This window comes from Cinclus cinclus, chromosome 14, assembly GCF_963662255.1.
Source record: "Cinclus cinclus chromosome 14, bCinCin1.1, whole genome shotgun sequence".
Taxonomy (NCBI): domain Eukaryota; kingdom Metazoa; phylum Chordata; class Aves; order Passeriformes; family Cinclidae; genus Cinclus; species Cinclus cinclus.
The window spans coordinates 16,001,223-16,015,702 of NC_085059.1; the positions used below are offsets into that span (position 1 = coordinate 16,001,223).

The 14,480-nt window shown below is 42.6% G+C and overlaps 1 protein-coding gene across 2 annotated transcripts in view; it reads left to right on the forward strand.

Annotated features, from left to right (window-relative positions):
• GALNT10 (polypeptide N-acetylgalactosaminyltransferase 10) overlaps nt 1-14,480 on the forward strand; it is a 76,110-nt gene that overhangs the window by 28,611 nt on the left and 33,019 nt on the right. The window contains exons 4-8 of one of the 2 annotated variants that reach the window (XM_062502041.1): nt 3,229-3,238; nt 5,631-5,643; nt 9,255-9,332; nt 10,240-10,378; nt 13,489-13,655. In XM_062502041.1, coding sequence (XP_062358025.1) covers nt 3,229-3,238; nt 5,631-5,643; nt 9,255-9,332; nt 10,240-10,378; nt 13,489-13,655 — 407 coding nt within the window. Of the gene's footprint in view, nt 1-3,228; nt 3,239-5,630; nt 5,644-9,229; nt 9,333-10,239; nt 10,379-13,488; nt 13,656-14,480 lie in introns of both variants that reach the window. The other variant, XM_062502040.1, reaches the window with a different exon arrangement.

Below are 14,480 nucleotides of genomic sequence, written 5' to 3' on the forward strand. Positions count from 1 at the left end.
CATGAGGAAAGGTAAATATCTGATCTACACTGTCAGCTGTTGCAGACTGCAGCAGCTCTGTCAGGCTTATGGATGCCTTATGGTGTTCTGCCTGCTTTTTTTGGGCAAAATCCTGAGCATTTCTGTTTACTATTATGAACTATAGCTGTTGGCAAGCTTTCAAACTGCCTCACTCATCTTACCTCAGAAAACATGTTCTAGTGCAGTCTCACTTGTGCCTTTATCACAAAGTGCAGGGTGTCCTGGTAGTATACTTTTCACATTGGTAAGCCCCAAAATTAAGTGTTTTTCTCTTGGAATGTCTGTCTCTGTGGAAAGTACTTAGAATTCTTCTTTTGCATGTCCAGCAGGTAGATTTTGTCCTGTTCTTGCTCCAAAGATTATTGGAGCATTAGCAGCCTTATCCTTTATTTACTTGATTTCCATTTCCGTACCAGTTATGCCAGTTTATACCAGGAGTTATACCAGGATTTCCCAAGGACCTAGTACCCAATCAGGTGAATTCTGCTGAATGAAAGGCACACATTACCATGCTTTCTCATTCAGACAGTTATAAATGCTGTACATTTTTTTCCTGTAACCTGAATTTGCAGTCGCACATTTGCCAGGTCCACCTACGTGCAGCACCATCTGAGTTGTCATCTTGTATTGGTTGAGTGCTGGGAATTTCACCTCTGTGTAGTATTTCTGTGTTTAGGATATTGAGGATGCTCATTGTGATGTATTTTTAATGGGATTTCTGCTAATATTCTATGCTTGTGTGTAAAATATTTGGAAGTTTTGTTAATCTAAGCAGTCCTTGATTGGTTTAACATTCCTGTAATCTGATCTGGAGTTTATAGCTCGAGTACAGGGAATTCACCAAGATGATGGAATTAATAGGTTTTTTGTTCTGCCTTTTTATTAAATCTTAATGCAGATTATCCAGCTATTTTTGCATATGCAACATAATCTGTAAGTCTTACTGGAAAGTCAGATTTCAGAAACAGTGCTCCAGAGTTTGCCCTTGATGGAAGCCACTTCACCTTGTGGGCTGTTCAGTTGAGTTAAATGGAGTGTGGGTATCTGCAGACATGTGCCAGGTTCTGCTTCAAATGGTCACTTCTCAAACTGATCTCCAAACCAGCTTGCTCCCTCCTTCTGTGAACATAAGGCTGTATTTAAGACAGCCTCAGCTAGCACTAGATTCTGTGGAAAACAAAGTGCATCTCTCTGGATTTCCTGCCTGTTGCTGCTGCCAGGAGTTGCAGTCCAAAAGCAGCTCTTGGACATGTGATAAAACACTAAATGTACCCTGGTTCCTTGGGAGAGCTCATCTAGTTTTATGTTTCCAGCAAGCTGTAAAACAGAAAGGGAAGGTGGGAAGTGTGGGAAGTCTAATCTTATTTGAAATGGAAGTTCAGAGGTTACTTTTGTCTACATCTTCATTTTGTGTGTTTGTTGTCCAAGCCCCTCCTGGCTCTTGTACCTCAGGCAAGGTGAGGAGTGGGTTGTCTCCATCTCAGACAGAGGCTAGCACAGGGCGTGATATATTCTTTGGGAATTTTATAGGCTGTTGCTGTATGTTAGAGCAAGGTTAAAGAAATGTTCTTATTGCTTGAGGGGAAAACAAGGTGGTTTACCCCAGCTAAATGCCTGCAGGAGCTTATTCCACAGTGTTCAGCAGATTCCTGAGACAGGCTCAGTGTGGGAGGTGGAGCAGTTCTGTAGATGGAAAGGGCTGTAAATGTTTTAGTGAACAGAAAAGATGAGAAAGCTATTGTGGGCAAATGAATTCTAAAAGTAGGCCAGCTGGGGTTTTAAGCTGAAAGGAAAGTCTGAGAGTGAAACTGCTTTGCTATCACAAGATGTGCTTAAATTCAGGGAGGAACTCACTGCTTGGTGCTCTCTGCTGACCTTGGAAGATGCTGTGCCTCTGTAGACCTGGGCTGAATTAGTCAAACAGTAAGTTCAGAACAGCAGACATCACAAAACTATAGTATTATCTCTAAAGGTAAGCAAAGAACAAAGTGTGAGGTGTTTGGCAGAGATAGATGACTAAGCTGGATGTCATATCACTGTGCTCAGCTGATGTCTGCAGACTTTAATCCACCGATGATCCAGGACTTTCTGCGAGATGATTTTATTTTATATTTTTTTTTGTGCTAAGAGGTTTTCAGCAATTGATGTTGAATAAAATTTGTTAACTGAAGGAATTTAAAGGGAGAGGGGGAGTTTCAGTTCAAACAAGTACTATTCTAGCACTAGGTACAAAAAACTTACTGCATTAAAAAACAGCTAAAAGCAGCAGGCTGTCCCATCCACCAAGGAGCTGGCATTCTGCAAGGAACATATTCTTTAATAGCTCTGCAGCTCCCAGATGTCCCTGGGCATTCTGCACAAAAGGCTCTGCTTTGTGCCTTTCTGCACTGATCCCTTCAGCTGGTTCTGGTGCAGCTGTGGTTTCATTCTCTGACAGGGTAAGGACTTGTAAAGGTGGTAACTGCACCACTTAATTAGTAGCTTGTTTTAATTTTCTTCTGTCTTTACTCAGAGTTAGGATTAAAAACGTGAAGGAGACACATTTTCTCGTGTTTGGGCTTGGTTGTTTATTAAATCTTATCTAAAGTACAGAGTTCTGCAGCACTTCTAGCTATGAGCTTAAAGCAAGCAAAATGGAGGTCTAAATCTGGCTGGTTACAAGGTCTTTTAAAGCTAAACAATCCAATAGAGAATTTATATTATTTATACTTTTGGCCCAGTAACCAAATTCTTGTGACCTGCAGTGCAGCACTAGCTGTCCAACCAGAAACTACTACCTGAAATAATGAAGAGGATAGAAAAAAAGACAACACCCAAAATCCTCTATCTTCTCCCATACCTATTACTATATTCTAAAACTTTTCAAATTCAAAACCCTTCACCATGTGAATTCACACACCTGTGACTCTAACTCCATCACCCAAATTTGGAATATTTTCCAAGGCCTCAAGTCAAAAGCAGTGTTCTGCTGGGGGTCAGTGTCTGAAAGTACAGAAAGCTCAGAACTCACAGGTTTATGGGATCTAACAAGGACTGACCTGGGAGTGCCCACAGTTGTCTGGGGCTCTACTGCTGAATTAATCAAACAGGACATTCCCATACTTCAAAGCCTGGCCTCCTCAAAAACCAAGCAAAAACCTGAATTTCAGTATTACTGGTGTTATAGGTGGGAAAGAAAATGATGACCAGGGGAATCTGTAAGAAAAGTTTAGGTGTGGTTCAAACCTGTTGCTTGGGTGTGAGTCCCAACAAGCTGTGAAGATGAACTTGGCTTTTTTGTCTTTGAAAGCACTTAAAAATTCTGCATGATGTGGTGCCATTTAGTCCTGCTTTGCCTTTTCCTGAAATGTTGAAGTTATGGATTATGTTAATGTACCTTTTACATTTTTTATGGGCTGAAATATCTTCAAAAATTAACCTTTTGAAAACACTTGGGTAGATCACACAACAGGCTTTTAGCAGCCTTTTTTCCAGTAGTATGCTGTCTCTTGTTCCAGTAAATGAGGAGCTTTGATTGACTGAGGTTATGCTCAGCTTCCTGACCCAGGAGCAGCTTCCAGCTGATGTTGGTGATATTTTTATTTTTCATTAGCTCATCTGAAAGTCTCAGCTGTTTTCCTGCCAGTAAAAAGGATGGAGTCTGTCTGTGCTGTGTGAACAGTGTACCAGCTTGTTGTTCAACACTTGCTAATAGAGCTCTGACAAACAAACAAACAAAAAAATTGTATTTCTTCACAGTGCATATACAGTAACACTTGCTATCTATTTATTTATGAAAGGGTTCCTTACATTTAGCATGGATGGCCCAGTGATCAGTAAAACCTGAGTTTGCTGCAGTGAGAGGGAGGATTCTTGCTGTTTTCTGCTAGACCTGGCTTCCCTCACATTTTGCTTCCTGAAACACCTCAGGTACTGTAGGTTTTGGAAGACTGGAAAAAAACCTGCCAATAGATGTTTTCTCTTTCTGCTCTGCCATGTCACAGAATGTGACAACTGGGTTGCTCCCAAGTGTGTGCTCTGGAGTGTTCCACCGAGTTCACCTCAGGCTGCAAGTTCCTTTAATAAACAGAGGAACGGTTCCTGTTTGCTGCTTTCCCTTTTCCTGTTGTTTTTCTTGAATTGTTTTGGCATCTTCGATATCTTGTTATAGGATATAAGTGCAAGATAAGATTTTGTTGAGGTGCTGGGATAAATGAAGAGGTCTGGAGTGAAGCAGATGCCCTGCTTGACACTGCCTCCAAAAATCTTGTGTCTGATTATAGCTCCTTGGTTTGAAAGAAAATAATAAATCAGCAAAACAAATGTTTGAAGAATGTTTGAGATCTGTACAGCATTATTGTTAACATATATGCTTCAGCAAATCTTTTTTACCACATGTGTAGAAAAGTCCTGGCTTATGTCTCCATCCGCACTTTTTTTTTTTTTGGCTGTAGCCAGGCATGCTAAATAGTGATTTAACAAAAAATTAAAATTCCATTTTTGTGCATTTGGCGTTTGAACACTGATCAGTTGCTTTGGCGGCGTGTTAAGTAACAGTGTGGTAGACAACAGAAGGGGCTTATTTACAGCAATCTGTCTAAATCCATTTTCAATGTATTGCTTAATATGCCTTTCTACTTTAGTTCATTTTCAGTTTTTAAAAAATGAAGGCTGGAAACAGGCAGGCGAACAGTTTAAGATATTGCTGGAGAAGTAATCATTCCTTAGTGGTAAACAACTTCCAGTTCTTAAGGAAAAGAAAATATGCTCAAGCTGAAATCGAACTTAAGGGCTTTTTGGAGGAGTTAATGGATGGAATTCAATGGCTGTGCACTTACATAGCCTGACTAGATGATCATAATGAAGCCTTCATGCTTTAAAATGTGCTTTTTACATGTTGTTTACAATTGACCATTTAAAAAAACAGTGATATTTTTGCAAAATGGGAAGCTAAAGAGCTGAAGTGAAAATTGCTGACCTCTTTTATAGGGATAGAAATCCACGTCCATAATGTGAATTTACCCTAACCATGCAGAATTGAAAGCTCTAATGTTCAAACAATGGTCACTGTATTCCACAGATAAAATGCACATAAGGGGGGGGATATGGTGGAAGGTTGGGACAAAAATGTCCTCTCTCCTGCTGTGCAGTTGGAATTAATGAGAAATTAGGATGAGAGTGGAAATTGAGATGAAATGCAGCTCCCCATAAATGAGATGCTTGTTTAAGAGTTAAAGCAAAAGTCAGTCCTAGGAAACTTGCTGTGTTTTGCAGATTGCTCTGATATCACAGTCTAGAGCATTTGTTGAAGGAGTATCATCAAGTTATGTAATTTGCATAATTGAGTCAAATCCCATGCAGCATCCCTGAAGGAAACCACTAAAAAAAGCAACATTCTGGTCCCTGTATGCTGTGTCTGGATTTCTAGAGCTCAGACATCTTTTACAAAGAGAGGGTTGGGGGGGAAGCAAGAAAGAAGTAAAAGAGCTTCCAAAATCGCATCAGTGTCAGCAACCTGCCCATTTTCCCAGTGAGAGGGACGTGGAGGACATGTGGTGGCATCATGCCTGCAACCTTACACACAGCTCTGCTGATAGTGATGGCATGAGATAAGAGCTGTAGTCGAGGAGGGGGAAGGCAAATGTTTCATGGTTCACACTGGCTTTTTTTGGTGGTCTGCTGAAATTAGGTTGGTGTTGAAAGTGTGGTTCTTAACCAGAAATACGATGCTGATCGGGCTGCTGTTGCTCCACCTTCCCTCCAGGGCTGTGTTGATGGTGAGGGCTGGCAAGGTCACAGAGGCAAAGACACTGATACTCCTTTTCTAGCGCTGAAAGTCACTTCAAAATTAATGTTTACACACTGTTGACAGAACTTGTCAGTGACTCACATCAGACTTTTCAGTTAGGGTGTTTTAACAGGGACCTGCAGAACCAGCGTAAGCACTGTATGTCTGCTTGCAATGGATACAGTAAGAAATATTCTGACCTCTTAACATTTACCCAGGCTGAATTAAATGTAGTGAAGGATTCCACTGTTGGATGAACTAAGGTAACTTCTCTGCCCAAGACCAAAAACAGCACCAGAATGCAGCGTGTCTGCCGTGATCTGGAACTGCCCTTCAGGATTCTAAAAGCCACTTGGAGGTTTATGTTGATCCAACAGAGGTTCATGTTGTGCTTGTCCTGTGTGCGTCTCTTTTGGTGTTCAGTTGTACAGGGCAGAAACACCATGAGCACTGCAGGCAGTGGGGCTGATAGTGACTCGCCCTGCACAGTCCTCATTTTATTTTGTCAGTGGCAACATGAAGAGGTGTTGATCCTTGTAAGTCTCCTAGACTCAGAGCTGTACAGAGCCTGTTCCCAGGACTTCAGGATCGATAGCTCCTACCCTGTGTACCTCTGAAGTCCATCACTGGAGTTCAGAGAGGTCTGAATAACTGATGTGTGTGCTTCATAGTTTTCCTTCCTGCTTAATTTAAAGTTTACAAGTAACTGACATGTGTGGCCCTGACAAGGTTAGCTTAACCCCGCTCACAGATGCTTTTGTGTGTAAATTTATCTGGGACTTGGAGAAATACATCTCTGTGCTTGACTTTCTACTGTCCATCTCCCTGATCGGTGCTGTGTGTAATGCAGTGGCAGTGTCTGTTTTGTTTTCCTTCTGTTTTTGTTTCCTTTCTTTTAACAGCCCTAGAGGATGATGTGCTGCTGCCTGCTTTCCCTCTATATCAGGGCTTAAATTGCTTGCATTAGGTTGTTGCTTGCTCTGAGGATGTTTACATGTGCATTGCTGACCCCTCTGAAGAATGGCTTGAAGCTGTGCAGAAAATTTACTTCCCTGTACACATTATCCTACACTGAGCACACAAACACAAGGATCACTCCAGGCCAGAGCCTGGGGTGCACATGCTGAGCAGGGATGGCTGCAAGTGCTCTTTAATGGCTTTTAGGCTGCTGCTGTGGTGGGACAGCTGTGTAATGGAGATGCCCCTCCTGAAGCAGCCCAGTGGTGTGGCCTCCCTTCTGGAGATGTTGGTGAATCCTTTGGGGTGTATTGAAATGTCTCCCATCTCCTGGGAGCTGTTGTGGAGGACAGCTGCAGATCCATCCCGTGTGTGGATTTCAGAAGGAAAGAGTCGTGGTTGCATCCCAGCTGGCAGCTCAGCCCCACGCAGCCACCCACAGTGGGGGTGAGAACTGGCAGAGTAGAAGTGAGAAAACTCCTGGGTTGAGATAAAGAGTTTAAAAAGTAAAGCAAAAACCCCACAAAGCAAAACAAACCAGGGAATCCATTCCCTGCTTCCCATGAGCAGACAGGTGTTTAGGCCTTCCCGAAGAAAGCAGGGAAGATTAATGCCACCACTCAAAAAACCCCTGCTTCCTATTTCCCCCAGCTTTATGTACTGAGCATGACACCACATGGTCTGGGATGTCCCTGGGCTCAGCTGGCCTGGCTGTGCTCCCTGCCACCTTCCTCTCTGAGGGCTCTTTGGGTAAGCCCTGTCCAGCAGCAACAAAAACATCCCTGTTTCATCCACACTTTCCAGCACAAAGCCCAGTCACAGCCCCCTAGCAGCTCCTGTGAAGAAAATTAACTCCACCCCAGCCAAGCCTAGCACAGAGAGCAGTCCCCTTGGGCACCTGCAGCAGTGCACAGGTGTTTTCCAAGGGATGTTTTCAGAGTTCAGAGGGAAGGAAGGTGCCTCTGCATTTCTAATTTAAGTTGCCCAATTCCCAGAAAGAGATGGGATTTAAGTACTCTTAACAATGCTCTGTTAGACAGATTGGATGTTTGTTTTGCTGCTGGGTCTCAGTTTTCATCTTTTTCTTCAAGTTTCCTGAATTCCCTGCTCACTTTGTATAGGTTTGACTTGGGGTGCAAATGCAGTGGGTGTTGTGAGGTTCAGAGTTGCCCTGTGTATTCTTCCTCCTGGATCTAGTCTCTGGACAATGTGGCCATGCTCTCCTCTGCAGTGGTGGGTGGGGTTTCCAGAGCAACTGCTTTTAAGGGATTTTCACATGTTTAATCCCAGCAAATGGCAGGAGGGACAGTGGCATTGTCGGCGATTCTCCTGCTGTGTGCATTCAGTCCAGAACATTATAAACAGGAGACAAAAGAGACCTAAAATACAGAGATTGCAGACTTGCCAGTTGTTCCTGTGCCCATTATGATAGTTGTGCAGAAGGCTAGTAGTGCTCAGAAAGTTGGCAAAACTCTCCTGGCAAGGAGGTGCTCTGGTCTGAGAGAGCTTTCCAGGACTTTTCCTGGCAGAGGAGTATCCTGGAGAGGAGACTGATCAGTGAGCTGGCCTGGCAAAGAATTACTCTTGCAAAAATAGAGGCAAAAATTTCACGGGATGGTAGTGTGCTCTGGTGTGGTTTATTTAGTGGGAATGATTAGAAGGGGTGGTATTATGACCAGGTAGGAATTTGCAGAACAGCGGTGTTTAATGGGACAGCTGAAAAACCACAAGACAGGTCAAGCAAATTAGTTTGGTGTTTATGTTTGGTGAGATCAGGTGATTCCCTCCATGACAGGAATGTGTGGTTTTTCACCAGCTCAGCTGCTCTGGGGCTGCACTTGCCTTCTCCTGCACGATGTGAATCAATAAAGCTTTTGCAGTGCCTCTCATGACTCCCCTTTCCTTCAGCAAATGTGAGTCTCCATCCTGTGCAGTCAGAGGTGAGCTGGAGACATTGGATTCCTGGGTATCTTCATTTGCTGACTTGTGTTCAGAGCACCTGTGCCTTTTGAATTTCAGGAACAACATAATGAAATAGAATCTCTAAATGCGTTCAGCAGCAAGAGTCTTAATAAATGACCTTTTAAATCTTGCTTTGATTTTATTCATGTGTGGTAGTGTCTCATTAATAATGATCCTGCTATAGGTCTCCCATTACATCCTACTTAATTAACAAAAAGGCTTTAAGATGTATTGGATGTTTTCAAAATGAAAATGGGAGTTTTTAATAGATTCTCTGATGAAGAAATACTGTTCTGCATACATGATGGTTCCCTGGAAAAATATCACTTAACAGACTCAGATAAAGTTCTGAGACAAGCAAAACTCACTTCCTCCCTTACCCCTTTCAGGCTAAAAGCCATTTGCTTGTGATGATCTTGCCTTAAGGGAGATGTTTAATTTCCTCTTACAGGAAGGGGAGGCTGCTGAGGGAAGGTTTCATTTGTTGTGTATTTATTATATATCCAATTTTTTGTTTCAAAGGCATCCTACATGAGGCAAAAGAAAGACCCTTACTTTGCTGATGGACAAAGGAAAAAGGACTGGCATAACAAAGAAGCCATAAGGAGGGATTCTGAGCGTGTAGGTATGTAAGATTGCTATAAAAATGTTTTAATACACATTGTAACTTTGGTTTTATTTGGTAGGCTGAGTGTAGAACAACATGTTCAACTTTAGGTTCAAGGTAATGTTCTTGACATGATGAAGCGTTAAAGCCAATTCATCTGTTAATCTTTTGACTATGTTAATCCAAATTAAATTCCTTTTTCCTCAACTCCACAGTAATTATTTTGAGGTTCAAATGTATCACTTAAATCTTGGTGTTTTTATGACATGTGGAAAACTGATGGTTTAAAAACTTCCCACCCCCCCCCCCCCCCCCCCCCAAAAAAAAAGAAAAAAGTGCACGTGTACCTCTCCTAAAAATGGGAGACCCAGAAAGGAAGAATGAGAAAAACATTCTGGACTCTTAACATTCATGCAAGCCCATGAATGCAAGCTCATGCATTCATGCAATTCTGTAATTCTGGGGTTTGTCTTGCATTGCAAATAAGGCCCATTTTGGATGTTACAGCTTTACACTGATGTGTTTGCAAGGGCTCTGCCCCTCAGTGCAAGAGCACAGATCCATCTGTGCTGAGAATTCCAGCAGTGTTGAGATATTCAAACCACATGGATTCTTCCAATTTTGAAACAAAAGGCATTCTGTAGATCCTCCACAGCATTGCCAAAACCCCTTCTCCTGCTTCTGGTGTTAGAAGAAAGGCTTTTACCTTTGATTTGCACAGCTGAGTGGTTTGTAGCAAAACTGCTTATCAGATAAAACTGTTAAATTGATGTGGTTGACCAGTACACAAAACTAATAAAGTAATGTTCAAAGGACTATAAGATGCTTTTTTTTTTCTTTTTTTTTTTGCTATATGGATTTGTTTCTGGCCTGTTAAGCCCTAATTAGCAGCAATGATCTGTATTTACTTTCTGACTACCCACAGGAAATGGAGAACAGGGAAAGCCTTACCCAATGACTGACACAGAGCGAGTGGACCAGGCGTACAGGGAAAATGGCTTTAATATCTTTGTGAGTGATAAAATTTCTCTGAATCGTTCCCTTCCAGACATCAGGCATCCAAAGTGAGTATACAGTTTGCATTTCTGTGAGTGAAGGTTTGCAAGCCCTAAATTACCACCTCTACAGGAATGTGTTCGTTTTATTATGAACTCTTGTATCTTTGTTTATAAAATACAGTCCTTGCACAGGTGGGTCCTCGTATTTCCTTAATAAAGGATAGTGTGTAGTCATTTCAGTGGGAAATAGAAGAGATCAAATCTGGGGAAAAAATCATTTTTTATTTCAAAAGGCTTAAAATTACCACAAACTTGCAACCGTGCTCAGAAGAAATCTTTAATGTAACCCAGAGGTTCCCGTTCTTATGTTGGCCACTAGCTGGAATGGCTGTGGAATGCTCAGGAGCAGAAAAAGACAGAGTAGCTTCACTCAACTATGTATGAAGAGTTTCACCAGGTTTATGGATTATTTTTGTGGCTATCTTCCTCATAAAAACTGCCTTATCAAGTTTTACAAGTAGAAACATGTTCCACTTGAATGCTTACTTTAGAGTCTATTGGGTTTTGGATATTTTGCTGTAGGATGGTGTTGAACTGGATTTTGGTCAAGCCAGAAGTTGTTCTCTAGCAAAAATGCATCAGTTAGGACTTAGCCCTTGTTTATACAAAGCTGAGTGGTTTTTAAATACTGTTTGTGAGGTTCTTAATCTGAAAGCATTGTTAGACGTTTGAATCTAAGATATTTTTTTGTGTGTGTGTAAAGCTGTGTTTATCACAGTTAAATCTGAATTCAACATCTACTTTATTCATGACATACAAGTTCTAGAAGTCAGGTTTTGTAATTTGTTAACTGCACAATTGAGATATTACCTCTTCAGCTGTCACAGCAAACTAATCAAATACACTGGTTTGACACCCTTTTTCAATATGAACATATAAAATAAAGTAGTGAGTGTAGCTCCATAAATATTTTAGGCATGCAGCTGAAATGTTTAAACATAAAGATAAATCAGGTAACTGAAGATGTTTGTGGATCAGCCCATGCTCAAGTTCTAGGAAATGAAGTGAGTTTACTAATCTAAATTCTACCTGGCCCCCATTTCCAGGGTCTGCCTTGGGCTCTGAGAACTTAAACGTCAGACAGTGCCAATATTTCATTATCTGAGGGTTTAATGTGTTACCTCACACACTCCAGTGTTTCCTGAAATTGCTGACTCGGTATTGCTAATTCTGCTATTTAAACTTTTTTTTTTTTTTAAATGTGAAACTTCTAACTCCAGCTCCAGATAAAATTAATAAGTGAAGTGCCTGGGACACCAATGATTTAAGCTGTGATTAATGATGCTGCTGCAGTGGTTTGCTTGTTGTTTGACTCATTCTTTCCCCCAGCACAGCAAACTGTAGTTGTGGGGGCCTCGAGGAGTGGATAAACAGCATGTGCCTAATGGGTGCTGGGATTAGCTGGGCAGGGAGCAGGGTTACCCATAGTGGGGATGTGCTGTGAAGGAATTCATGACTGGAAAGATCTGCTGTGCATTCTCTGTGCCCATTAAAAAAGATACACGTGAAATTGTACGCTTTGTGTTACTGGAGAGGTCGATGAGGGCAGTTTATAACAAAGTTAGGCTGAGACCTAGTCGTAAAGTCCCAAGTCCATAAAGAGTATTCCATGAAGAAGGGAGCTACGTTTTAGTGCCTCTTACATGCAGTGAGGTAATAGAGAGTTTGGAGATGTGCCTGCAGACAGCAGGGAGTGTGAGGAGAAGGTGTGCTGGGGAAAAAGGCTTCATCTACCTTGCCCTAAGCTTTGGCCACAGCTGGGCTTCTCCCCAACAGCTGCCCTGGGTGGGGAAGGGCAAGGAAGCAACTGATGTGTGGAGATGGTTTTTGTGTGGACTTTAATATATGAAGTAGTGTGTGACCTCTGCTTTCTGTTAATTGTGGGACTCAGGGAGCTGGGGCACAGCATGTACTGGATCTGCCTGGTGCACATATTCCATTGTTTGTTTCAGCAGTCATGTCTTCCCCTGATAACATTTCCTTGGAGCACCTCTAGGGTTTTTAATATTAAATACTAATTTTGCAGGTCTTGTAAAGCAATTGTAGATACAGTAGCTGGAGGGAAACAATTTCTCTCCACGCTTAATGGTTAAACTTAATAGCTAAAGTTTCCCACTTGTTAAAGTTAGTGAGAAAATGAGAATTCCAGTTTAAGAAGAGTTAGGAACAATTCAAGGGCTCTTGGTTCATATTAGAACAGAACTGTAGCTAGTAGCAGTTGGAAGAAGGTTAGGATGGCAATGCCAAGGGCTGGATGAAAGCAGTCCCTGCAGCTTCAGTTTGCATCTTGCATCTGTGCATTGCAGCCACAGCCTGCAGGCTCTTGGCAGCACCCCAGGACAATTCATTACACCCAGAATAAGTTACTGTCCTCTCACACAGGCACCAGAGTAACTTCCTGTAGGCACAGATGTACTGAGCTTGTATAACATAGGTGCATCCTTCTCTGTGCCCTGGGAAAGGTACCAGGAAAAAGCTGCCACTGCCAGAGCTGCTTTCATTCCTGTCTGTCCTTCCGGAGGCCAGGGGGAGGAATTACTGCCTGTGTGCATGGAATTGTGCACAGAGTGACAGCTCCTGAGGGCCTGGCAGGGCACAGCAGCCTGGGGGCTGTGCAAGGGACAGGAGCTGTGTGGGACCTCCCTGCCCTGATCCTGGGCACAGGGCAGCTTGTCCTGCTGGCACTGTCATTGTGCCTGCACACACCTCCATTCACACAACTACCACTGGTCTGTTCTGGACACGGGGCTCCAGGGATGGAATAGATTTTTGACCCCTACTGAAGAGCTACTGTAGTTTTTAACTACATTGGGTCACTATGTGGCCTTAAGGTTTACCTGTTTAACAAGGTGTAAAGTCCAATTATGGCCACACCTGCAGGAAAGTAAACACTGCACTTCATACTGCAGAATTTTATTTATGGAAATATACCAGCCCTACAAGGCAAGAGTTCATTACCTCTATTTCAAAATTAAGAACACTCCATCACTTTGAGGAGTAAAAAAAGAACTAAGTTGCTTGCTGGTAATTAATATGTAAGTACTGGTGTGTTTTGGGTGTTTTTGGTGTGTCTGGTGTGTTCTGGCAGCACCCTTTGACTTGCTCTGTCTGTCCAGCTGCAAGAACAAGCTGTACCTGGAGAAGCTCCCAAACACCAGTGTGATAATCCCATTCCACAATGAAGGATGGTCCTCCCTGCTGCGGACAGTGCACAGTGTCCTGAACCGCTCCCCTCCCGAGCTGGTGGCAGAGATCGTGCTGGTGGATGACTTCAGTGACAGAGGTAGGGTGGTTTGTATGTGACATCCCCACCAGGCTTTCCTACCCAAGGGATCAATGCACTTGCAAATATGTGTGTAATAACCTGAGGTTTTTTACTTGCCAGCTGCAGAGCTCAGGGGGATCTTGCTCCGGTACACTTGAAAGCGAAAAATTCATGTTCCATATTCAGGGTGTGCTGGTTTAGCTGCTGCTGACATGGACTGTCCTGTGCTCTGGGCAATGTGAGAAACCAGGGAAGCTGGTTTTAATATTCAGCTGTGTTAAGGGCCTGTGTAGCCCATAACATTAAATGTTGACTCTTGAAATAACAAAAAAAAAAAGCCAAGAGATGGGAATAGCTCTCTCCTTACATTCTGCTTTGTTGGTTTTTTTTTTTTTGTTTTTTTTTCTTTCTTTCTTGATGCAGAACATGTAAAAGAATCCTTGATAAAAGGTTTCCACCTGGGACTGCCTATGATTTGGCTTGCCTTTCTCATGAATTTTGTGTTCCGGAGAAGTCAGTGTGCAGCATCCAAAACTTTTCTCCCTCTTACTGGGAACTTCCCTCGATATTCTGCTCTGCAGTGCCTGGAGTAGTCACTTGGAATTGGGTTGAAGTGCTGTCTGCAGAGGTGTGGAGTCACTGGCACCACACATCACCACAAATGGAACAGGCACTTGTCATTGCAGCAGCAATGTGTGCACGTAGTCGCTGAGATCTTTTTCTCTGAGCCATTTAAATGGTGCCTGATGCAGATAAAGCCACACTTTGCCGTGTGTTTTGCACCCTTGCTGTGCTGGAAAAGGCAAGTGAAGGAGGAATTAATGCCCCTGTGATGCAGACTTT